The sequence below is a fragment of the Muntiacus reevesi genome, chromosome 4, assembly GCF_963930625.1.
Source record: "Muntiacus reevesi chromosome 4, mMunRee1.1, whole genome shotgun sequence".
NCBI lineage: Eukaryota > Metazoa > Chordata > Mammalia > Artiodactyla > Cervidae > Muntiacus > Muntiacus reevesi.
This window is the reverse complement of record NC_089252.1, coordinates 86,320,729-86,348,327: the sequence shown is the minus strand read 5'-3', so window position 1 is coordinate 86,348,327 and position 27,599 is coordinate 86,320,729. Positions and strand designations below refer to the sequence as shown.

Genomic DNA, 27,599 nt, shown 5'->3' with positions numbered 1-27,599 from the left:
TGCTATTCTTTTCACTTGTCTCTTTTTTTCCCTAAGTTTTCCCAGGTAACATCCAATTATATAGGATTTAATTCTTTTCCTTCCCCATGGTATTACTGATCAAGGTAGAATCATCAGCCTGAAAGATAATTTCAGCAGGCAAAGTAAGATTCCAGAATAAGAATGAAGCTGACAACCAATAGAAATGCCCTTTCTTACAAATTTAATTTTGTATTATTCTGGTGCAAGTTCAAGAGGTAATTATCACCTATATGTAAACCAAAACACTAAATTAAAACACAGGGTTCAAATAAAAACAGCAGCAGAAAACCTAACCATTCAAATGAATTATAGTCCTATCTGTTTACATATTTTCTTTCAAAAGTATGGTACAATTTACTAATTGCTAAATTTGTAATTGCTGTTCTGGTAATTTTACCTCCAATATTTACTGAAGTGTATCCAAATGATAATGAATATCAGTGCAATTTTCATTTTTAAAAAGGGTAAAATACTTTAGAAAAAATGAAACCAGTTAAGATTAATTTTAAATTTAAAAAGAGATGTCATTATAAGAATATGAAACAGCAGGGGTGATTTTAATTAGAAAATAAAACTCGTAACACTCTAATCATTTTTCTTTATTTAATTCAACTATACTCCTAGGTTTTCATTGAAAATGGTAATACTATTGAAAATCAACACAAACCATTTTCATTTTTAAAATGTTTGAAGAAAATTAAACATACAGCTTGAAAAATATTTTTAAAACAGACAAATATTTTTATAATTTTTACTAAAAGAATTCTGAGACTTGGTCAATTTTAGATTGGATAGCCTTCCATGTAAGAATTAGAGACTATCAAAATTCACAATACCTAAAAGAAGTCTTCCTAGGTGTTTGGTTCTCCAACTTGAATTATCAATAATAGCAGCAGAACAAATTATACTACAAATTGGCATTAGAGATACTTATTTGGGATCTCTAAATTTAATGGATCTGGTTCTCAGAGAGATTAAAAACCTAATCATGCCTCCGACTCGAGATTGCAGCCAGATTGCCTGGGTTAGAATCCCTTTTTACTGTGTCCCTGCTGGGATGATCTGCTACAGTGTCCTTAATCTTCCTGAACCTTCGTTTCCTCATTTGTAGAAAGGGCTCGATAATGGTATCTAGTTAAGAAGATGGCTGTGTAGATGAATTGAGAAAAGATAAAGAGCTTACCTCAGAATCTGGCACATAGAGAGTGAAGACAAGTTAACAGCATCAATATTACATGACGATGAGACGTTCATCTGATACCAGAATCACTTTACTCTCTCTTCTAGGAACTCCTGGAATCATGTACCTTTCTTCTCAGTAGAATGAGACCAAAGGAGAGCTCTGAACATATACAAGGCCACCTTCAAACACTGCCTTTTGTCTTCCAGTGTCATATAGTTACCTACTGATGCGAAGACGAATGCTAAGAGCGTGACTCTAGGCACTCAGGCACATCATTTTGTTTCCTAACTCTCAACAGGTAACACCAATAACTGCCATTTTCTTAAGAGTGGAAACTCCCACAAAGAGCAGTCACTGAAGATTTGACAACCCTGAGACGATAATACCCGTGGGGCTGGTTTGGATGGTTTCTAATCTGCTTCTGCACATTCCCCAGTTCTTTGACCTTTATTTGCATGTTCAGTCCCTCAGTCACGTCTGACTCGTTGCAACCCCATGGATGGTAGCCTGCCAGGCTCCTCTGTCCATGAGATTCTCCAGGCAAGAATACTGGAGTGGGTTGCCATGCCCTCCTTCAGGGCATCTTCCTGACGCAGGAATCAAACTCATTTTTCCTGCATTGGCAAGTGAATTCTTTACCACTGACCCACCGGGAAAGCTGAAGTTACAGTAACACAACCAGTACAACTAGACTTAAAATCATAGCCACACACACATGCGTGCACACACACACGCATTCTCACACCCTAGCACAAGCCCTACACATACTTTTTCCACTGAATTCTCCTGCCTCTAAATATACCTTAGGTTTTCATGTAAGAAAATGATTGAATTATTATTTCATGTCTAATCTTCCTTACATCAGTGATAATATTTACAACTCTTTACTAATTAAAAATAATCTTTTTCTACTACATGTATTCAAATACTTAGTGTATATTATAGCACAAGGATTGTTTAGAAGCAAGTCTCTAACCCTGATACCAAGGAGAAAATTAATGAAAGAGTTGACAAACTGATACCAACATTAAGAAGATATTTGTCAAAAAAAGTGGGAGTAGCTGTATCAACCAAATAAAATCAGAAGAAACTAAATACCATAATTCAGTAAGAGAATTTTCTGCTTCTCTTTTCTCCATCTCCCCAAAGCTGATATACCTTTAATAGAGAGGGCATTGTCTCAAACTGTCATGAGATTATAAAAAGATAAAAGGTTAAAAGATAGAACGACAAAAAGTAGACTGAAAAATATAAGAAATTATAGCATTGGAACAACAATTATGGTGCCGTCTTATTTCCCCCTTAAAATGTTCTTTTTTACCATAACACAATTAACATCACACATTGACCATAACACAATTTGACCATCACACAATTAATCACGAATAGGCACTTGCTTTTTATAAATTTTATTAGAATAATAAAAAATAATACATACAGATAACCATAGGATACACACACAGGAATTTAAAGGTAAATGTCATACTTTTCAATATGAAACAAAGTACCTATCTCATGGAGATATATTTCTAGAAACACCATGAAACAAGAGATTAATCATCTTGAAAATGAAAACTATAGGAACATATTATAGGAATTACTAAGTAATAAAAAGGTACAACTCCATTACATGTTGCATAAAATACAGGTATTGGAGAAAGTGTTTCCCCACTTTTTGACCTGAAATAACAATGGTCATATGAAATCTACTTGTTCAGATTTTTTTCTAGATATATACACTATGTACAGACCTTCCAGAGAAAAGTTATAAATATTTTTCTTCTTTGTGTATAATGATGTTATCTTAAAAGGAATCTCTAAATGTAAAGTAATGCTTTATGGTGATATCAGAATTTTGCTAATATGTATTCTCTTTTGATATCTGTTGGTTTCAAATTCAGGTATCTTTGCAAAGAACAAGTTCCTGCAAAATGTAAAACTGTTGGAAAGAGGTAAAAAATTGATTTTGCAATGTTTAACACTCAATCTGCTGATTTTCTTATATTTTTAGCATATTGCTATGAAGTCATGTCTTCGACAATCCTTTGAACGCAATGCATTGAGAGACTGAGTCATACATATCAAAGTCAGCAGCATGGCCATGCTTCTATTACAAATTTAGCTCAGGAGCTAAAAATCCTGCCAGACTCACTCTGATAGACTGTTGGACTTCATTAAAAAACCATCTCCACCATCCAAAAAAGAGTCCCGTAATGGAATCAAAAATTGGAAATGAAGGTTCATGTGAATTTTGTATAATATATGGGTTAAGATTCAGGTCATTTCTTATTTCCTCCACCAGGTTTTAATAAAACCTGAAAGCTTGTTCATAGATGTGAAGGAAACGATTCCTTTTAATTTTATGTCATTTTTTAAAACTTGAGAAAAGGACAGAATGTGATCAAGTCAATATAATATCATGGAATGAAAAAGAAAGCATTACCTACAATGGAAACTTTTTTTAAAGTGCAACCTTTAAAAATATGACAGGTTCCCATGACTTTAATATTATTAAATAAACTCACACTAATATTTTGTACAGGCTTAGTGCATTAGGGGTAACAAAGCACTTTCAGATTTCCTTCTTTATCTTTTAGCAAGTAATCCACTGGGCAGAGGCAGATAAGACGGGTATTATTATCTCCACATTTTATGGAAGAGTAATTGAGAAGTAGAGTGAGAAAAGTGATTTGTAAACAATCTCACAAACACTCACTAGTATACCTGAACAAAACAGCACACTTCCAAATTCTAGCAGAACATCTCTAACAACATTCTTTTGAATCACATGCACCCTTTTCCAAACAGGGTAATTTTTAAAATGCAATTTTTCATCCTTGAGTATTTCAAATGAGCATTTCAAAATAATATTAATTATATCTTCCAAACAGTGCTATTACAATGGGAAGAAAGCATTTGGATTACATGAGTTTTTCTCTATTAATTAAAAAAAAAACACCCACTACAACCAGTGTATGTGTCTGCATGTGTGTACCCATGTAGCATGTGAGTGTTCATCGACAGGCAGTGCCTCAAATCATAGCTTAAGAATGTCTCTATCAAAAATCAGATGTATGTAACATGTAAATTCCTTTGGTTTATCAAGTAAATATTAAGGCATTTCAGATTCCCCTAAAAGGATTTACTGTTTTTTTTCTATTATATTCATATTTTACCTATGTAGAAATTTAAAAATACAGTTGAAAAAAAAAACCATGCATCATCATTGTATTTCATGAAAGCACTTCTTTTGTAACCAATTCAGTTTCCAATAAATAATTAAAAAGTGACTATCAACACAAGGTGTTCACAATAAAGAACATTATTACAGAGACGTAACGTGACACAGGGTAGACGGTGGAGATGGCTGACGTACAGCCTCTTGCATCCATATCTGTCAAAGACGATAAACAGCTCATTAATGAGAACCATACCAATTTAAGCAACCAGGACAAAAGCAACGTCTTTCCAATCATAAGCAAATCATATCAGGGGCCTAATTTACGACCACGAGTTAACATGAGCTTTCATTTATCAATGTAGCCCATATTATTTGCCATGAGTATCTATAAACACCCTGATGTACTTAAGTTTTCTTAAATGATTCTGGGTTTTGTTTATCTAGCATTATTTAACTTTAATTGAAAGTGGAAAAGCAACTTAATCATTTTGAAAACAACTATACTCTATTGCAGACAATTTTGAGCCAATTCAATGGTTTAATTAAAGCTTCATCAGAGAAGGGTTCTGAAAAATCTGTGTTTATTTCTCTTTTGTGCATTTCTACATAAATTGTTATGTATAATATAAAACAACATCTTTAAAAAGCAATCAGTAACAAGCTCCATTTTCCTAGAGATGGCTTTGTCTGCACTTAAGACCGGCAACCTATGCGTGCTCAGCAAGACGGCAGATGTCAGAGGAAAAGGCTACTCTTGAGTCGGCAGCCCTCACATGCTAAAGTCATGTCTGTTCCTGCAAACACACAGAACCCATTCCTGCTGACAGTTCCTCTTTGGCCATGCTGGGCACCAGATCTTAGTTGAGGGCACATGGGACCTTCAGTCTTTGTTGTGGCACGTGGGTTCATTAGCTGTGGCATGCAGGATCTGTAGTTGTGGCATGCGAACTCTTAGCTGCAGCATGCTAACCATCAGGGAAGTCCCCATGCTGGATCTTTTAGCTGTAGCATGCAGAATCTTTTTCATTTCGACACGTGGCATCTTTAGTTGCAGTATGCATAATCAGTGGCGTCATGCAGGGTCTTTTGGTTACGGCATGTGGCAGCTTTAGTTGTGGCATGCAAACTCTCAGTTGCAGCATGCAAACCACCAAGGACGTCCCCATGCGGGATTTTTAGTTGTAGCATGCAAACTCTCAGTTGTGGCACGTGGGATCCAGTTCCCTAACTAGGGATTGAACCTCAGGCCCCTGGCATTGGGAGTGTGCTGTCTTAGCCACTCGACCACCGCAGAAGTACCTAACCATATTGTAATTTTAATTCTCAACCTTGAGCTATCATAGGAATAGGACAGAATATCTTAATCTTAATTTTAAAATTTAAATACTAACACTAATACTACCAATAATAAGCTTAAATTAATTTCTGGTTTTGCTCTACTGAAGTGCATACACTTTTAGAAATGTCTGTAGATCGAAATGGTTTCTACAGATTTTTATGTTGCAGAACTCAGTTCTGAAGTAAACATTTCCCATTTTCTTCACATTGGTTACTTGTTTGTTTTTGGTTTAAGTATTGCAGTCTTTATGCTTTCATGAAAAGATAAAGTTCCTCCAAATTTCCACATCTCCCTTTCTCTATATTTGCTAAAGATGTCCCACTTTTGTTTTCCAAGATTACAGATAAGGGTTTTAATCTTGAATGTCCAAGACTATAGATTAGGCAGAGTTCAGTGAAACAAACAAAGTAATTTAGGTTACTAAGGACCAGAGAGTCAAGTATGAAGACAGAATGGTTTCTGCGGTACTTAAATGAGGCCCCCAAAATCCACACTTGAGATTTAAAAGAAAAGATAAAATGTGTTCTGCCGCTGTCACTGATAAAATATGTATGAAAAGTCTGTTTCCCTCAACTCTGAAAGTGTAACTTTATATTGTAATAAAGTAGGCTTCATGTGGATTTTGAAAGGAAAAGTAAGTATGAACTTCCTTTGAAATCAGAAACCAAGAATTTGTTTTAAAAGGTATCTTTCGATTTGGCCAAAAGTGGGTTATGACCTTAAAAATGTTAAAATTTCTACTTGATAAAGAACTGATAAGGCATATCTAACATTTCTAAGAGGCAAACAACTGGAATATTAAAGATCTTAAAATTGTTTTGTGGGTTCAACATTGCCCTTGAGAAAAGGAATTCTATTTTTTGAGGAACTCCAAAAGCAAATTTATGCAAAGCTCATAACACAAAAATTAAACTAATAACATTTGCTAAACATTTCTCAAGGTTTTTTTTTTTTTCCTGTCTTTCAGCTCTTATCATTCTCCTTACTATGCAGCACTCTTGAGGAATTCCTCCTTCCCTCACTTCTCATATTCTAAAACCTTCTCAGCATTCAGATGAAAGACATAGTAGAGGAAAAAAAAAAAAGACGGGGCAGGGGGCACGCACAAACAGACTCTCTCTTTTGGGCTTGTAACTGATGCTGGGAATTGAGACACTGACTTTGACCGACTTACTGGTTATTCTTGGAATCCTGATCTGTTCACTGCTGGTCCCATCCCCGCCATCCGTTGTGGCCTTAACTTCAATAATGTAGTCCTCTTTAATGGGCAGCAGAAGTTCAGCTGAAGTTTTATTTGTGTTCAGTACCTGCACATTATTCTGACTGCTAGTCCTATAGAAAACCTAAAATGCATGGACAAACACATTTTTTTTTTTTTTTACTGTCTGCTCTTATTTTTTCATCACAATTATTCCCCTGATGTTACTTCATTTATATCGGTTGTTTTTCTATACCCACTACAGTATCTGCTGCATTCATAGATCTATCATAGATCTTAGATGAGGGATCAGCACATGGCAGAATCATCAAATCCTCAAAATCAAGGAGGTGGGGAGACTGAACTTCTTCCATGAAACATTCAGCTGGTTGGGTATTTGTAAGGCTTCAGAGACCAGGCAAGGACCTACTATATTGAGCTTGAACACCAGACCAAGGAATCAGAGCCCAAACTATGGATTCATTTTAAGTAGTATATAGATGGGTATCAGAAATAGGAAACAACAAACACTTTACCAACATTTGGTCTAAAATTCCCACATGAGCACAATTATTTCACTTAAATTTATATTTAAGAAATCAGGTGTTTTGGAAAAAATATTCTTTTCAAACAGTTTGATATCTGTATGTCAAAAGTAGTTTATAAAGACCACACCATCAACATTTAGGGAAAAAAAACTGTTCAAATCTAGCTTCCTTTGAAAAGTACTACCAGAAGTGGGAAAAGAAAGCATTGCAAATTATTCCACTTACTTTATATCCTGTTACTTCTGATTCATTCTCCATGGCTTTCACCTGCTCCCAATTAAGCAACACTTTCGTGTCTGTAGCATTCCAAACAACATTTCCTGGTGGCTGACTGGGAGCTTGAAATGCAAAATGAGAAAAGTAAAATAGATTTGAGCATGGAGTGATATTTCACGTACAACACATAGATAAAGGAGGTGGCAGAAGGAAGGCAGAATCTCTTTGGTAACTCATAGTGCATAGGCAGAATCAGAAAAAATAAGAGAATAGCTAAATTTCTCTTTACAAAGTCATTTCCAGAACACTATGAGAAAATTCATTTTAGCATATTCATGATACACTTTAGGGCATTTCTTCCCTGGTGGCTCAGTAGTAAAGAATCCATCTGCAATGCAGGAGACATCAGTTTGATTCCTGGGTTGGAAAGATCCCCTGGAGAAGGAAATGGCCACCCACTCCTGGAGAATCCCATGGACAGAAGGGCTATATATAGTCCATGGGGTTGCAAAAAGTCAGAGATAACTTAGCAACTAAACCACCATCACCACAGTGATCTCTTGGAAAACTTGCTGGTACTGGAGTTAAAGAAATTCTTTTATCCACCACTAGAGGGTTGCCTCTTGATGGACCAGGAAAGGCAGGCAGTGTGGCCTGCTTCATACATCCAGAGGCTGAGAGAAATTCCCAACTGAGCAGATTAAAGTTATAGGAAATGGAGTGCGGATGATTTTTAAGCCAGCCATGTATGATGAGATGAGCAAAATGGGAGGCAATCAAAAATAAAGATTACTTAGATTTATTCCCATGAAGTAATAGCTACACACATGAAAAATTGCAGCAAGCAGTCTATATTTTAGTCTTCGTTTTCCAAGTTTAAATCAATTTTTGAGAAAAATAAGGCAAAACACTAAAACGTTAATGAGAATTCTATTACATAATTAATGAAACTCTCTGAGGTTTAAAAACTTGGATTCATAATTTAGTTTCCTAGGCACGGGGGGAGGGGAGTTTGGTAGCATTTGTCAAGAGCAACATAGGGCACTGAAAAGTCAGTTTCTTAATCACAAAACAGCAAACATAATACTGTCCATTTGACAACAACATCATGATTGCCCAAAACAATGCTGAGATACGTTGTACTTGTAGATTTAGCCACAAAATGTAACTTGGTTAACTGAATTTGTTATGGGAAAATGATATAAAAGATGGGCTATGCTGAGACATTTCTATCGCTGACTCATGCCATGAGGGAGAGGTGGCTGGATTTACACATGGGAAAAGTGCTCAGATACACTGAGGTGACTAATGATGCTAAACAAGACTATTCCCTGCAGATTCTCTGGCTTACTGTGTGTTCTTTCATGCTATTCCACCTTGCGTTTAAAATTTGTGATCAAATTTTAGGAGTTTAGGTCAGATCAGAGCATTCAAGTTGCAAAGCTTACATAACAAAACATACATAATGGCAGTTGCCTGGGGTTCCTAATGACTATTTCCCATCCAAATGTTATGAGCACACCGTTGTGAGAACAATTACCAAAATCTGTGATTCCCCACGGCCTAGCAGCACCAGAAAAGGACAGGCTCCATTTGATGCAGTCGAGATAATATACTTCAGAATGATGTGTCCTGTCAAGAGATACCTGCTTGCAGATTAAGGAAAACTTGAGTGATTTTGGTAGAATCATTTATTCCAATAGTAGTCTTGCAGAAGAAGTGACTTCATAGTTTAGCAGTCAGGCTTATTTTGTTTGAGTCCCAGAATATCAACAGACTAGATGAATGAGTGCATGCTGAACTGAATACTTTTTGAATGGACAAAAAGAAAAAAAAAATAACAACAACAAAACAGGAAATGGGACTGGGGGAAAATAAAAGCTTCATTCGGGGTCTGATTACTCATTTTCCATATTGGTATTTCTAAGCATCAGATAATCATAACAAAAAATTTTGTTATTTTTTAAAAAATGAACTTGATAGAACAAAAAAACACATAAACATTGACTTTCAGTTCAGTTCAGCTTAGTCGCTCAGTAAATTCCGACTCTTTGCGACTCCATGGTCGCAAAGCACGCCAGGCCTCCTCTCCCTGTTCATCACCAACTCCTGGAGTTTACTCAAACTCATGTCCATTGAGTCGGTGATGCCATCCAACCACCTCATCCTCTGTCGTCCCCTTCTCCTCCCACCTTCAATCTTCCCCAGCATCAGGGTCTTTTCAAATGAGTCAGTTCTTTGCACCAGGTGGCCAAAGTATTAAGAGTTTCAGCTTCAGCATCAGTCCTTGCAATAAATATTCAGGACTGATTTCCTTTAGTGGACTGGCTGGATCTCCTTGCAGTCCAAGGGACTCTCAAGAGTCTTCTCCAACACCACAGTTCAAAAGCATCAATTATTCGGTGTTCAGCTTTCTTTATAATTCAACTCTCACATCCATACATGACCACTGGAAAAACCATAGCCTTGACTAGACGGACCTTTGTTGGCAAGGTAACGTCTCTGCTTTTTAATATGCTGTCTAGGTTGGTCATAACTTTTCTTCCAAGGAGTAAGTGTCTTTTAATTTCATGGCTGCAGTAACCGTCTGCAGTGATTTTGGAGCCCCAAAAAATAAAGTCAGTCACTGTTTCCTCATCTATTTGCCATGAAGTCACAGGACTGGATGCCATGATCTTAGTTTTCTGAATGTTGAGCTTTAAGCCAACTTTTTCACTCTCCTCTTTCACTTTCATCAAGAGGCTCATTAGTTCTTCACTTTCACCACCGCCATAAGGATGGTGTCATCTGCATATCTGAGGTTATTGATATTTCTCCCGGCAATCTTGATTCCAGCTTGTGCTTCATCCAGCCCAGTGTTTCGCATGATGTACTCTGCATATAAGTTAAATAAGCAGGGTGACAATATATAGCCTTGATGTACTCCTTTCCTTATTTGGAACCAGTCTGTTGTTCCATGTCCAGTTCTAACTGTTGCTTCCTGACCTGCATACCGATTTCTCAAGAGGCAGGTCAGGTGGTCTGGTATTCCCGTGTCTTTCAGAATTTTCCACAGTTTGTGATGATCCACACAGTTTAGCCTTTTCCTAAACACTAACAGTCACATTATCATGAGTATGTTATGCGAGTTACATTCCTATGGCATTCTATTTAATAAATGAAGCATTATAAAATTAAAAAAATATTTATAAGCTATTTTAAAATCATCTCTTATCACTACTGGTAAGAATAACATCTGGAAAATTCTTGATCAGACAAACTTTCTCTTCACATTTAAAACTCTATTGCTAGCAACTCCTGAAGCTCAATTCCAGAAAAATAAACGACCCAATCAAAAAATGGGCCAAAGAACTAAACAGACATTTCTCCAAAGAAGACATACAGATGGCTAACAAACACATGAAAAGATGCTCAACATCACTCATCATCAGAGAAATGCAAATCAAAACCACAATGAGGTACCATTACACGCCAGTCAGGATGGCTGCTATCCAAAAGTCTACAAGCAATAAATGCTGGAGAGGGTGTGGAGAAAAGGGAACCCTCTTACACTGTTGGTGGGAATGCAAACTAGTACAGCCACTATGGAAAACAGTGTGGAGATTTCCTAAAAAACTGGAAATAGAACTGCCATATGACCCAGCAATACCACTTCTAGGCATACACACTGAGGAATCCAGATCTGAAAGAGACACGTGCACCCCAATGTTCATCGCAGCACTGTTTATAATAGCCAGGACATGGAAGCAACCCAGATGCCCATCAACAGATGAATGGATAAGGAAGCTGTGGTACATATACACCATGGAATATTACTCAGCCGTTAAAAAGAATTCATTTGAATCAGTTCTAATGAGATGGATGAAACTGGAGCCCATTATACAGAGTGAAGTAAGCCAGAAAGATAAAGAACATTACAGTATGCTAACACATATATACGGAATTTAGATAGATGGTGGCGATAACCCTATATGCAAAACAGAAAAAGAGACACAGAAGTACAGAACAGACTTTTGAACTCTGGGGAAGAACGTGAGGGTGGGATGTTTTGAAAGAACAGCATGTATACTATCTATGGTGAAACGGACTACCAGCCCAGGTGGGATACATGAGTCAGGTGCTCGGGCCTGGTGCACTGGGAGGACCCTGAGGAGTCGGGTGGGGAGGGAGGTGGGAGGGGGGATCGGGATGGGGAATACGTGTAACTATATGGCTGATTCATGCCAATGTATGACAAAACCCACTGAAATGTTGTAAAGTGATTGGCCTCCAACTAATAAAATAATATTTAAAAAAATAAAAAAAAAAAAAATAAATAAAACTCTATTGCTGTTAGTGACTAATGTTTATTAAAACCTAAAATATGTTAGGAATGGTAGAATATACTTTTTTATAATTTACTCAATTCTCATTATACTGCATTATAATAATGCCCATTTTCTGTACATGGGTTACCTGGACCCAGAGAGTTTAAAAACAGATTCTACATTCATGTTGATAGCAGCAGCATCCCCAGCAGACAAAAGGTTGAGCAACCCAAGTGTCCATCAACAGATGAATAGTAATCAAAACGAGGCTTATCCATATAGTGGAACACTATTTAGCCCTAAGTAGGAAGGAAATCCTGACACACGTTACAATATGGGTGAGGAAATTATGAAATAAACCAGTCACAAGAAGACAAATTCTGTATGTGAATCCACATATACAAGGTAGCTGGGGTATTTAATCCATAAAGGCATAACGCAGAACTGCAGTTGCCGGGGTGAAGGAGAGGGGAATAGGAGATGTTTAATAGGTACAGATTTTCTCTTTCATAAGGTGAAAAGAGTTCTGGAGATCAGCTATAAAACAACCAAGCCTAACACTAAGGAACTATACATTTAAAAACAAGTAAGATGAAAATTTTATGTCATGTGTATTCTTATCAGAAAAATTAAAAGCAAAGAACTTGCTAAGATGCACAACTGGTAAGAGATACCATGTGGATTCAAACAAGCTCTCGTTAATTCCAAAGTTTATGCATCCCCTATTACACTGTGCTAACTACCAGTGACTTCAACACTTTAAAGAGCTGACAAATGATTTGTCCACAGTTTTTATTCACTAATCCAGTATCTTGTCAAAGGTAGATGTCAACTTAAGATTTTATCAGTAACTACTTCCATTTTAAGGCAAGAAGTACAACACAAGGATTAAGAAAAAAACTTTTGTAGTGTTACTAAAAAATAAGCTTGATCTATTCCCCATGTGTCCCTAAGGAATAGTTCAGGCAATGATAAAGTAAGATACTGAATTGGGTAAACAATCAGTAAAAAATATCAGTTACAATTCACCATGGTGTCAGCAGTACAACATATGGCTGGTCACTGTTCTCAAATATGGCATAACAGGATTTAGAATGAATTTTCTAGCTCCATGGTTTTGAAAGTCCTCCAAGACAGAACCCAATAAATGCTATAAATTTCACAAAGACCAAACTGGGACATTAACGCTGACCATCAGCTTGAGAACTTAAATATAGCTGATCATGTTGAGGCTGAGAAGACAAGAAACATAACAGGAAGAAAAAATAAGAAAAAAACAGTGAAACAATTGATGTGTTAATTAAATACTTAAATGACTTGTTAACTAACATAATTCGAAGTGTTAAGAGAAAAAGCAGATAAGGAGGTGCCAACATCTCAAGTGGATTTTGAAAGATGATGAGTTTCACATACAGGGTTTGGGCTGGGCATGGCAGGGGGTATCCAAGGCACAGGAAAGACACAGGCGAGGGTGCAGAGGCCAAGAGCTAAATGATGCCATGGACAGCACAGGCAAGGATGAGCGGGAGGGATCAGAGCAAAGGCAGTTGGAGAGGCAGGTAGGAGGAGCCATATTCTAAAGGGTCTAGAAGGTCAAAGGAACTAGAAAAGGAATTTGTTTTGCAGGCAATTGGCAGAAGACTGAGGAAGGATCAGATCTGTGGAGCCAATAGGTGTGTGCTTTCACGGATCTTCTGCAGGGCAGAGGGAGGAGGAGGAGAACCCAGTGGGAGGTCCGTAGGGAAGACACTGTAGCACTTTGTGTAGACGGCAGTAAAGGTCCAAACGCAAGTGATGGTAGTGGAGTTGGAGGGATGGAGCAGAACTGGAATCTGTGAACAGGTCATGATGATGGCGGTCATATGAGTGGTGGTGTAAGGAGGAAAGCTTGGCAGACCGGATGAATGACACAGGCCTCACAGAAAAGGTTTTTATTTGGAAATCCCTTTCAGTCACTACATGCTCAATAAGCACTTGCTCTGTGTCAGAGATTCTCCTAAGTACAGTGAGCACAGAGGTAAAGATGTTGTCTGACTTCTAACCACGGACCATGTTAGTGGTTCCTAGAGATCAGTACTTGTACCACTAAGATGATTTACATGGATAACATTTTAATTGCAAATATTTGCCTATATTCACATTAGGGGAAAAAAACCCTACTACATCCAACTCTTAGTTGGATGCAATTATTCATAAAGATGATTCTTTTTGATGAGGCTGAAACTGGCACATCAGTGGTAATCTACTTTAAATACAACACATAGCTTAAACTATGATCTAAATAATGACACAGAACAAAGGGCATTACACAAATAACTCAGATGTTTTCAGTTGCACACAGATGTCTGGTAAACACCCCAAAACACACAGTCATAATTCAAATTAACTTTGACCTAAGGATATATTTACTACAAATAATTCATCTGAAATTAAGCAATCAAGAAGAGAATATCACTCTACTAATAACAATCATTAACACTCTGATTGGCTCATTGCAAAACTTATTTTCATGGACACATTTCTGGCAAATGATTATGTTTCTTTTTGCTATTCACTGTAGTTTTAACTGTTAAAACTTTTCTCTATTTAAATAATTGATTTGCTTTCATTTCTATAGAAAAAAATTTTAGGACTACCACCTTGTAATGGAGAGAATATTAATCATGTTCTGTTAATAACAATGACACAAAGCCTTTTAAAATAAATATATTTGAGTATTAAAGTAAGTATATTAGGGAAATAATAATCAGATTGTTTGAGTATGTGAGTAAAATCTTGCCAGAATCATTCAATGACTGGAGATTATAAAACATTAAGTAAATTATGAACAAATTTTGATTATTATATGATCCAAACTTCCCTTTAGTATCTTCATCCCTACTTTCGACTTCCACCCTTAGTAATCTTTAGTTACCTTGTATTAGGGGCTTCTCTGATGGTTCAGTGGTAAAGAATCCGCCTGTAATGCAGGAGACATGGGTTTGACCCCTGAGTCCAAACCCTGGGTCAGGAAGTTTCCCTGGAGGAAGGCATGGTGACCTGCTCCAGTATTCTTGCCTGGAGAATCCCACGGCCAGAGGAGTCTGGCGGGCTACGGTCTAGAGGGTGGCAAAGAGTTGGGCGTGACTGAAGTGACTGAGCACGCAAGTACCTTGTATCAAGCCTTAACTGCTCTTCTTTTCCAGCTTACGAAGGTCAAACTTCAAATAGTAACCCTTTCCTTCCACAAACTGTCAAAACTATTTACCTTTAAGTGAAAGTGTTAGTCACTGTCACGTCCAACTCCTTGGGACCCCATGGACTGTAGCCTGCCAGGCTCCTCTGTCCATGGAATTCTCCAGGCAATAATACTGGAGTGGGTTGCCATGCCTCCTCCAGGAGATCTTCCTGACCCAGGTATCGAAATCGGGTCTCCTGCTTTACAGGCAGATTCTTTACCACTGAGCCACCCGGGAAGTCCTAACACTATGCCCTCTCTGAGACATGAGCTCAGAATCTTCAGATTATGAGATTGATGTGCTGCCACTTCACTAAGAATTTAGCTTCGTGCACCAACAAACAGCAAGCCTGAAACATCACAGACAGGATCTACCTAATACACTTCAGACTTACTAGATGCACTGTGGTTATTCACAAGTCACCTGTCCTGAGTTTACTCCCTTGATCTGATAGAAGCCACAGTGTCTCAACTGCAAAAGAAGGAAAATGGCTGGCAGAGTTATTGCTAAATTTAAAAACACAAGACAGTGGAACATCTGAAACTATAAAGCTTCAACTCAAACGCTGCAACCTGAAAGTTCCTGAAAGCCAGACCCAGCTAACAAATATTTTTTGTCTAACCCAAACACTGTATTTTAATTTGGGGTAGGTGCTAACATTTAAATTTGGGAACTTTCATTTAAGTTCTAGACTTCAGGTTTCTTTTGCAAAACCAGACGATGAGAAACACTGGTCCTACAGTGATGGATAGAAAGGATGGGATGAAGGAAGAAGAGATTGCCCCACCCACCCACCATTGCTTATTTAAACTTGCCTGTCCATTGAAGGCATTTCAGGTTATCATTCTTCTTTCTAAATCGAGTCATTTGGGATATTTTTTATATATCTTGAGGATATTTAATTGACATATTTATATAAGTAATCCATCTGGATGGAATAAATTAACTTGCTATATCTATAAAGGCTTGAGGCTGAAGATGCTGAAGGACAGGATATGAAGGACAAAGGCGCAGGCAGTATAGGCAGATGAAAGAGCACTTCAGGGATCCCCAGGCATCTCTTGATACCTGCAATTTATTTCCTCCAGAAACATTTTTAACGATCCTTATTATTGGCTGGTAGGATTGATTATCAGAGTCTAAAAATGTTTTGGGGTAGACTGTATTATTATTTAGTCTCCGCAAATCCTCTGTTCCTCACCCTCTGTGAGAAGATCAAGCTCCCCTGACTCTCTCTCACTGACAAGCAGCTTGGCTCCAGCACCTGTGGTCCCCTGCCATTAGGAAGACATACGTGCCCTTCTCACTGGCATCTCACAGACATCAGGCTTTGTCATATGGCTCTCTTCAGGCAGTGGAATGGAAGCAAATGTGAAGTGACACCTTTAGAAGGCATTGAAGGGCATGGTTCATCATTTTCCCCTGCCTGAGACCAGCATGACTCGGAGAGTGGCTGCTCCTTCAGTCTGGGTCCTGGAGTGAAGACTGAATAGACTGGATCTGAACTACACCAGTGATGGATACATAGTATGAATGGGAAGGAAACTCTTGTAAGTTTAAAGCATCTGAGGTGTGGGAATTTTCAATACTTGAGCTATGCTAGCCCAGTCTGACAGAGCTGTTAAGCAGTAGCCTAAGCAGCTCTGGCTTCCCTTGGTGGCTCAGAGGGTAAAGTGTCTGCCCGCAATGCAGGAGACCTGGGTTCGAGCCCCGGGTTGGCAAGATTCGCTGGAGAAGGAAATGGCAATCCCCTCCAGTACTCTAGCCTGGAAAATGCCAAGGATGGAGAAGTTTGGTAGGCAACAGTCCACAGGATTGCAAAGAGTATTACACGACTGAGAATTTTTTTTTTTTCCCTTCATTTTTGGGGCTTCCCTGATAGCTCAGTAGATAAAGAATCTGCCTGCAGTGCAGGAGACCCTAGTTCAATTTCTGGGTTGAGAAGATCTGCTGGAGAAGGGATAGGCTACCCACTCCAGTATTCTTGGGCTTTCCTTGTGGCTCAACCAGTAAAGAATTTGCCTAAAATGTGGGAGACCTGGGTTTAATCCCCAGGTTGGGAAGATCGCCTGAAGAAGGGAAAGGCTACCCACTCCAGTATTCTGGTCTGGAGAATTACATGCACTATATAGTCCATGGGGCTATGATTACATGGGTTATAATCCTTACGATTATACAGTGGAAGTTAGAAATAGATTCAATGGATCAGACCTGATAGACAAGAGTGCCTGAAGAACTATGGAAGGAGGTTCATGACACTGTATAGGAGGTAGTGATCAAGATCATCCCCAAGAAAAAGAAATGCAAAAAGGCAAAATGGTTGCCTGAGGAGGCCTTTCATAGCTGAGAAAAGAAGAGAAGTGAAAGGCAAAGGAGAAAAGGAAAGATATACCCATTTGAATGCAGAGTTCCAAGGAAGAGCAAGGAGAGATAAGAAGCCTTCCTCAGCGATCAATGCAAAGAAACAGAGGAAAACAATAGAATAGGAAAGACTAGAGATCTCTTCAAGAAAATTAGAGATACCAAGGGAACTCTTCATGCAAAGATGGGCACAGAAAGGAGAGAAGTGGTGTGGGCCTAACAGAAGCAGAAGATATTAAGAAGAGGCGGCAAGAATACACAGAAGAACTGTATTAAAAAGATCTTCAAGACAGAAATAATCACAATGGTGTGATCACTCACCTAGAGCCAGACATCCTGGAATGCAAAGTCAAGTGGTCCTTAGAAAGTATCACTGTGAACAAAGCTAGTGGAGGTGATGGAATTCCAGTTGAGCTACTTCAAATCCTAAAAGATGATGCTGTGAAAGTGCTACACGCAATATGCCAGCAAATTTGGAAAATTCAGCAGTGGCCACAGTACTGGAAAAGGTCAGTTTTCATTCCAGTCCCAAAGAAATGCAATGCCAAAGAATGTTCAAACTATCACACAATGGCACTCATCTCACATGCTAGCAAAGTAAAGTCATAATTCTCTAAGTCTGGCTTCATCAGTATGTGAACTGTGAACTCCCAGATGATCAAGCTGATTTAGAAAAGGCAGAGGAACCATAGGTTAAATTGCTAACATCCGTTGCATCATCAAAAAGGCAAGAGTTCCAGAGAAACATCTACTGCTTTATTGACTATGCCGATGCCTTTGACTGTGTGAATCACAACAAACTAGACAATTCTTAAAGAGATGGGAATACCAGACCAACTTACCTGCCTCCTGAGAAATCTGTATGCAGGTCAAGAAGCAACAGTTAGAACTGGACATGGAACAACAGTCTGGTTCCAAATTTGAAAGGAGAATGTCAAGGCTGTATATTGTCATCCTGCTCATTTAACCTATATGCAGAGTACATCATGCGAGATGCTGGGCTGGATGAAGCACAAGTTGCAATCAAGATTGCCGGGAGAAATATCACTAACCTCAGAGACACAGATGACACCACCCTTATGGCAGAAAGTGAAGAACTAAAGAGCCTCTTGAGGAAAGTGAAAGAAGAGAGTGAAAAAGTTGGTTTAAAACTAAACATTCAGAAAACTAAGATCATGGCATCTGGTCCCATCACTTGGTGGCAAATAGATGGGGAAACTATGGAAACCATGACAAATTTTATTTTTGGGGGGCTCCAATATCACTGGAGATGGTGACTGCAGCCATGAAATTAAAAGATGCTTGCTCCTTGGAAGAAAATCTATCACCAACCTGGACAGCATATTAAAAAGCAGAGACATTACTTTGCCAACAAAGGTCCAACTACTCAAAGATATGATTTTTCTAGTAGTCATGTATGGATGTGAGAGTTGAACTATAAAGAAAGCTGAGTACCCAAGAATGGATGCTTTTGAACTGTGGTGTTGGAGACGACTCTCGAGAGTCCCTTGGACTGCAAGGAGATCCAACGAGTCAATCCTAAAGGAAATAAGTCCTGTATATTCATTGAAACGACTGATGCTGAAGATGAAACCCCAAAACTTTGGCCACCTGACATGAAGAATTGACTCATAGAAAAGACCCTGATGCTAGGAAACATTGAAGGCAGGAGTAGAAGCGGGCAACAGAGGATGAGATGGTTGGATGACATCACTGACTCAATGTACATGAGTATAAGTAAGCTCCGGGAGTTGGTGATGGACAGGGAAGCCTGGCGTGCTGCAGTCCATGGGGTCGCTAAGAGTCAACAGGACTAAGTCACTGAACTGAATTGGACTGAAGCAGCTCTGATGAAACACAATGCATTTTTGTACCTGCATGCAGTTAGGTACTGAAGTGAAAATGGGCGGGAGAGAGTTGATGGCATCTCTCTTAGAAATTCCAGTTTCATTTTTCAGTTCCATCTGGTTGGAAACACAACCTAGAAGGCTGGGTAAATTCTACACTTCATTAGAACTAACTTGATATATGATCTACATTTTGAAATTTGTGTAATCATAGCTCAACTTTCATAACCTGTAGATTTCTCCTTTGTCAACTCAATCTCTACTGTATTGGCAGTATAGTAAAATAGAGAGAAAATGATAAAAACTAATCTAGTAGAAAAGTGGCACAGTGACACACTAATTGAGAGGCTGTAACATTATTTCAATAATTTCAAATGTTATGTGACAAGAATAATATTATGTTGAAGGCTTTTATTATTATTTATCATCCTTTTAGCACCTATAATGATACCCTCCATATATCTGATTATCGACTCCTCAACACTAGCTCTGTAAGTTTTACTAAGTCTGCAGCCACTTGACCGCATACAGGTGATTACAACAAGGCTATTGACTGGATGAAGCTGGAAATATAAGACATGTCTACCAATAGGAACATGGCTAAACTGTGATGCATTATCACAATGGAATATTATACATACAGTAACATATTTATGAAAATTATTAATGACCTAGGGAAAGTTCTGATACCAGGTAACTAAATACATGGCAAGACCTCCACTGTCTAAGATAATTTAAAATATCTTAAAAATAAAACATTTTATAGAACATAAGTTTGAAAAGAAAGAACAATTTTAAAATGGTCTTTCTGAGTGATAGGCTTATGGGTGATTACTTTCTTCTAGTTTTCTCCAATTTTCAGCAATGAATGTTTTCCTTTATTTATACAAAGTAGAGGTTGTTAAAGAATATTGCTGTCAAGAATTTTCAGTAGTGATATCTTCATAGTGTGGATAGGGAAGTTGGCACTGACTCTCAAAACATGGAATTTTAAGAACATATGTTTGCTGTGACTTAAGACAAAACTCAATAGGTTTCTTGACTACCTGATGGTAACGAGCTGACTTACATGATAAGTGGTAGCTTGAAGATATTCTTTCCATTTGGATTTCACTTGAGTTAAACATTAGCATTTGTAATTAAACGGCTAAAATATATGACATGGTGCAGAAAACAAGTCACCAAAAGCCACTTTTTCCCAAATAATAAGATATATTCATCCTGAAATCACTGAATTATAAATGTTTTGGTGTAGGAAATTGATGCCATTTTTTTAAAAACCCAACAAAAACACCTGCTTCTTAATTTATCATAAACTCAGAAAAGACTCTGCATGTGTGCATGCTAAGTCACTTCAGTCATGTCCAACTCTCTGCAATCCTATGGACAACCAGGCTCCTCTGTCCATTGTGTTCTCCAGGCAAGAAGACTAGAACGGGTGGCCATGCCCTTCTCCAGGGGATCTGCCCAAGCCAGCAATCAAACCTGCATATCTTATGTCTCCAGCACTGGCTGGCGGGTTCTTTACCACTAGTACCACCTGGGAAGTCTAGAAAAGACTTTACTTGGGGTCTAGTCTAGAAAGTCAGGGAAGAAATCCTTTCTTCATTTTTAAATGACTGGGGATTTCCTTAACTAAAATCTCTCCTTTAGAATAATATCAACATGAAAATTTGTAGTCTATAATTAGAACATCTATAAATTTTTAGAGAATTCATGGGCAAGGTAGGCCAATTTTCAAAAAAGTACCAAAGCTCCTACCAAGTAAAGTTCATAAGATTTATACATTTGTCCAAAGGGAGTATTTGATTCTGTATTAGGTGAAACTTCCTAATGGAATCCTGATTAAATTCATTGTTATATTGCTATCTTGCTTCAGAGCTTACAAAATCAGGAATCAATTTCCTGAAATCCATAGATTGGGGGAAAAAATGTCTAAATCTGAGGTATGTGCATTGTCAGCAAACAGTGTATTCTAATGCAGTATGTATGATCTGTGGCATGTCATAAACAAACATGAGTAGGTGATATATATACATGGTATGTGATACACACAAAAGCTAACAAATAATATTTAGTCACTGCGAGAGGAACTGTCTTTTAGTCTTCTTATTGGTTTTAAGAGAAAGCTGGATTTGGAGGCCATAAGCACACACGCATGCACAGGTCTTTTATGGGCTTCCCTGGTAGCTCAGTGGTAAAGAATCCTTCCTGCAATGCAGGAGACATGGGTTCAACCCCTGGTCCGGGAAGATCCTCTGGAAAAGGAAATGAAAAGCCATTCCAGTATTCTTGCCTGGGAAATCCCATGAACAGAGGAGCCTGGCAGGTAAACAGTCCAGGGGGTCAAAAAAGAGTTGGATATGACTTAACAACTTAAACAACAACAGGTCCTTCATATTACTTTAGTGCTAACATCACAAACAAAGAGGAAGCAGGTTCAGATGTCTGAACAGACAAGACCATGGTGCTAGCATTTAAAATGGAGAATAGCTTATTTTTCATTATATTTATTATTTTGTCATTGTTACTTGTTTGTTATTTTTTAACATCCAGTGATACTGGTTTCCTTACACAGAAAGTCAGTTTTCATTTTCTTTAAGTTTATTTAAGTAAAAAGAGAAGTTAGTTTTTAAGAAAAAAATACTAGGTATACATTAGTAGAGAAGGCCTACAGAAATGGCCAAAATTGAGAAAGCAGATCATCATCTAAAATTTGAGAAGCCTTGCATTGATATATATATATGCATCCTGAGTTTTAGAGTGGTTGGTTATATAATTAAATTGTACCTATAAAAATTCTAGAATTTCCAAATTAGGTATTTGAAGCAGGAATATTCATTTTATCAACACACTCTGAAATATTCTGACTCATATTCTTCCCATGCTTGTTTTATTCACATTTCCTTTTTACTTCTTGAGGACACACTTAATTGGCTTCCTTAAATTCAGGCTATTAATTTTGGCTCAACTCACACAGATGAGCTTTCTATTTGGACATGTGAACACTCGAGTGAAAAAACTGATTTCACCATTTAATTTCACTGTTTTCTCAAGTAGATACTCATGTGTAATCATTGATGAAGGCATAAAACATAGGATTCCCTTTCTTTAAGGGGAGAATCTGGGCATGTGACAGAGGCCAGGCAAATCAAGGTTTTCTACCTACTGGACACAACTTGGCTCTGAGTGGAAGAATCAGGAAGGAGCTGCCCAATTTTCCCAGCATGCTGAGTTGATAGAAATGGGCTTGGAGGAGCTTACTGTAAATTCTGTTACTCTAAAGAGGGTATCTGGTGAGAATGATGTCACCACAGAACAGAGCCAAGAGATAGTCTTGCTGGCTTAATAAATCCATATAGAGCACCAACTATGATTACTTAGAGAGTAATGATAGAGCAATGATCAAAAAGGGAAAATCTCCACCCTGCAGGAGTGTGTCCTTCAGTCAAGGAAGACTGGTGAAACGACAATAAAATAAATATGAACATGCCACAGTATGTGTGATGGCTCTAAGTGTGATGAGCAGGAATAAAGCAGCAAGGAAGAAATGAGGGAAGGTTGGGAGATGAGGTGCAGTGCTTTTAAATATGGCAGTCAGGGGGCACTGAGGTTACACGTGAGCCTGGGGGAGGGTGCCACATGGGCATCTAGAGGAAGAGCCTTCCCAGTAGAGGAAACAGCAAATGCAGAGGCCCTGAAAGGAGCGTGGAATGAATGAGTCAGGTGGAAAATAGTAGGAAGCAAGTCTAAGTAGGATTTGAAGTTGGATTATACAGGCCTTGTCCAACATTTTAAGGATTTAGCATTCATCTGGAGTGGGATGGGAAGTGACTGGAAGGATCAGAGCAGAGAAACAACACCATCACACCTACTTTGGCTGAGGGAGGCAAAGGCAGCTGGGCTGAATGACCAGGGCCACTGCTCTGATCCCTGTGAGGGCTGTACCAGTGGGTACCAGGGCGGCTGCTGCCTTAAGAAGTGGTGGATTCTTGTAGAAGTCAGGTTCTGGATCAGGTGTAGGGTATAAGAGAAAGAGAAAAGTTGAGAGTGATACCCACCCAAATTTTGTGCCTGAGCAAGTGAGATACTGGAATTGAATTTACCAAGATGGGAGAATACTGTAAAAGGGCCAGGTTAGAAATAGGGTGAATAATTTAAATAATTTAGCTTTAGAAATGGGTTTCCCTGGTAACTCAGCTGGTAAAGAATTTCATCTGCAATGCAGGAGACCCTGGTTTGATTCCTAGGTCAGGAAGTTCCCCTGGAGAAGGGACAGGCTACCCAGGCCAGTATTCTTGGGCTTCCCTGGTGGCTCAGATGGTAAAGAATCCACCTGCAATGTGGGAGACCTGGGTTAGATCCCTGGGTTGGGAAGATCCCCTGGAGAAGGGAACAGCTACCCACTCCAGTATTCTGGTCTGGAGAATCTCATCAACAGAGGAGCCTGGTGGGCTGCAATCCATGGGGTCGCAAAGAGTCAGACATAACTGACAGTCAATTTGAGATAACGGATGATTCTCAATGATGCACAGAGCTCAATCTACCCACAATGAAAGCTAGAATTACCACTTGACTTCTCAGTCACACAAAGCAGAATATGTGGCCTCCACATTCTTCCTTGCAATCTCCAAACATAAACTTCTTAATATGTCTCCTTTCAGAAGCCATATCATTTCATCATTTATATGCCATCTGAAATTTTTCCTCATCAGCACATTTAGATAAAAGTTGTTCTTAATAGTTAGCTCTCTTTGGGTTGCCAGTAACAAAACTCCATCTTATTTAAAGATGCTAATTAGTGTTTAAGTTAGAAATGCTTTAAAGAATACAAGTATCTGAATATCAGAAATTAAGTGCTTAATGGAAGCTCACGTGCAATACTTGAGAATCTTTGTATTATTGACATTAATCAAAAATATCACTCAAGATCTGTATGAATATAAAGCCTTGCATACAGAATTCCCTAATTATAAGTACATGAAACTTGCACATTCTAAGCAAGATGGTGAAGGACTCCAGAAATTTTGGAGTTTTGAATTCATCATGTTCAGTCAAGAGGAAATACATGGTACTTCACACTTACCAGCTTCTTTAGATTTCATTCATCCATCTAGCCACCCACTCAACATTGAAGGAGTGACCCCAGTGCCACGCTGGGCATTGGGCTGGGTGAACAAGGCGCAGAAGGACTCATTCCCCATAAAGTTTACAATCCAGAGGAGAAGACAGATAGCAAGGAAGGACTCAAAGATGTTATTTTCATTCTTTATGCCTGAGGCATGACAATAATTCTCCTCAGAATGGTAATCACAAAAGTCTTATCAAAGTTCTTAATTAGGATTTCAAGCTAAAACTACATTAAAGGTTAGGATGACTATTAAGATCTGTGAGAAATACTTTTAAAGGATTTTCTTATTTGTTATTTTGATATATTTGAAAAATTATTACCATAAAATTTCAAAATTAACAATGTTCCTTTATATACAATCTTCGAATAGTTATGGGATTTTAATTCTATGAATTTCCCAGTCAGCATAAGAAAACTTTCTTTAATAACATTGACAGCCCCACAGACAAATTCCAGTTAAATTATGGCAGTAGGAATGTGTCATTTTCAGGAGGATTTTATTCAATTGTTGGAAGTTCCATCACACTCCAGCTCCATGAGCACAGAAGTTCTGTCCATCTCTGATCACCTTACCTGGTTCCTAAACACAAACTAAACTCCCAATAAGTATTGGTGCTATGTATGACATGAACATTCTAATTATATGGCTGAAAGAGAAGATAGCACAGTGAGAAAGGCTAATTTGTATGGCTCTCTGGCTACTTACTCTGTGATCTCATGGAGTTATATAACCTCTCATATAATTATATATATAGTTATATAATGTCTCAGCAAACTATATATAATTATATATATATAGTTATAAAGTGTCTCTAAAGTGTGAGACTACTAATAATTTCCAAGTCATGGTGTTGCTGTGAGTATTAAGAATCAATACATGAAACACACTTAGAACAGTGACTGGAAGTTGCTCTCTAAATTGCTAGTCATTAAAATCATAATCATCATCATTATTGTAACCTGCAAATTTCTACTTTAGATGGGGTATTTATAAGCTATCTTTAAATTTCAAAGGGATTTTGCTTCCTTTTAAAATTTTATTTCACTCACTGTACATTACCATGATATTCCTATTGATTTATAATCAATCTCTTCCTTCTGTCTAACCAATTCACTAAGCTCTTCACTGATTCCATGATGATGTCACACTGTCTTTTACAATCATAATTTCTTAGTGAGTAATCACATCAATTATTAAGTCAGAGGAAAGAATCAGATAAATCTTTTTGCATATATTTGTGCAATCAGAAATTTTGATTAATACTGTGCTTTGAATATATAAATAATGATGTGTATTTAAATCTTACTAATTCAGAAGTGTTATTGGGAATACCAAACATACTTAGTGAGAAGTTCTAAATGCAGAATATTTTTAGCTTATTGTCACACCTATATGTTCCATGGTCTAAACCCCAACCACGTGCTATAAATAAGAGATTGGGTCAGGCTTCTCCTAATAATTAGTGAAGGACAATTAATTATCACATTAGATGGCTGCTTGTAAATGCATGCTGCTTAAAGGGATTAAAGTGTTTTATTGCTAAACTTTTACTCCAAACTCTCTTTTTTATAGATAATATAAAAGTAACCATGTGGGCTTTGCTCACCAAATTAACACTGGTTAAAAAAAAAATCCAAAGTAGTAGAATTATGTTGTTGTTGTTTGTTTTTCACTTTTTGGTCACACTGTATGGCATGCAGGATCTTAGTTTCCTGACCCAGGACTGAACCCATGGCTCTCTGTAATAGGAGTATCTTAACTGCTGGACCACCAAGGAAATCTCTAGAATTATCGTTATATATATGTTTTAACTTAGATCTTCTCTGGTGGCTCAGATGATAAAGAATCTGCCTGCATGTGGGAGATCCCTGGGTCAGGAAGATCCTCTGGAGAAGGGTGTGGCACTCCAGTATTCTGGCATGGAGAATCCCATGGACAGAAAAGCCTGGTGGGCTATAGTCCATGGAGTCTCAAAAGAGTCAGACACGACTGAGTGACTAACACATGTTTCAATTTACCCACAGCACTAGCCAATACAATTAAATTTTATACTATTTTTGTTCTTAGCAATTTTAGCTAGCCAATGAAAATCTAGGAATTATATATGGAAATAGCATTAATTAAGTTGGCGATCAAGCAAAATAACTATTTCATTCCCATATAGAGAAGTTTAAAAACATTTTTACTGAGCTAATTAATTTTGGGAATAAACTTAGAAGAAAAATTGATTTCTGCAAGTAATACATCATTATGGTAAAATTAAAGTTAATCCCTTCATGCCTCACATTCCTCACCTTTAAAAAAGAAAGAAAAAATGATACCTGTCTTAATGTGGTAGGTCTGAAGTGTAGATGTGGAAATACATGTCAAACATGTGCACAAAAATGTTCTCGGTTGCCATGATGATGATGACAATGTAACTCAAGTGACTGCATTGTATACAGTGACTACATAGATACTGGTTGCTATCAGTTTCATGGAAATATATGTGAACAGCAATCAAACTGCAAATCACTGATTTTCTTGTAGCCTAACTTAAAGCCAGGTTAATGTATAGCTCATAATTGGTATTTGTGAATGCACCTGTGAATACACAGTTACCAAAGACTCAGCTTTGAAGGCAACACTGATTGAACAACTCTGGTCAGATTTTTTAAAATATCAATATATTCATGTGGACCAACATCTTTGGATGGTAACCTTTTATTGTACACTGCCCTCTTTCAAATAATGTAGGAAAGAAGAAAAAAATCACTTTTGATTGTTTGGCATGAGCTTTAAGTTATTCATGCTTATCAAAGATCCTCAAGCTTTGGAGACCTAAAAATACATGAAACAAACCAATTAGTGTGATCACATTTTTAAAAGAAAAGTGGATAGACATGACTGAACATCCCACACTAAGATCCTTCAAAAGGTGTGCATTCATATTCACAAGGAATTTCTAACCAAAGATTTAGGGGAGTCAGGAAGAGATGTATGTGTGACTCTTAGTTTGAGCTGGCTTTACGGAATTAAATGGGCTTATGGACTTGGGTTGTCCATCTA

At 37.8% G+C, this 27,599-nt stretch overlaps 1 protein-coding gene across 1 annotated transcript in view; it reads right to left on the bottom strand.

Annotated features, from left to right (window-relative positions):
- Positions 1-4,454: 4,454 nt before the first annotated feature.
- The window catches only part of CNTN3 (contactin 3), a 392,050-nt gene continuing 368,905 nt past the window's right edge, over positions 4,455-27,599 (bottom strand). Inside the window, exons 21-23 of the mRNA XM_065935286.1 lie at positions 7,696-7,808; positions 6,899-7,067; positions 4,455-4,598 (exon numbers count right to left, since the gene is read on the bottom strand). Coding sequence (XP_065791358.1) covers positions 4,498-4,598; positions 6,899-7,067; positions 7,696-7,808 — 383 coding nt within the window. The 3' untranslated portion in view covers positions 4,455-4,497. The remainder of the gene's footprint in view (positions 4,599-6,898; positions 7,068-7,695; positions 7,809-27,599) is intronic.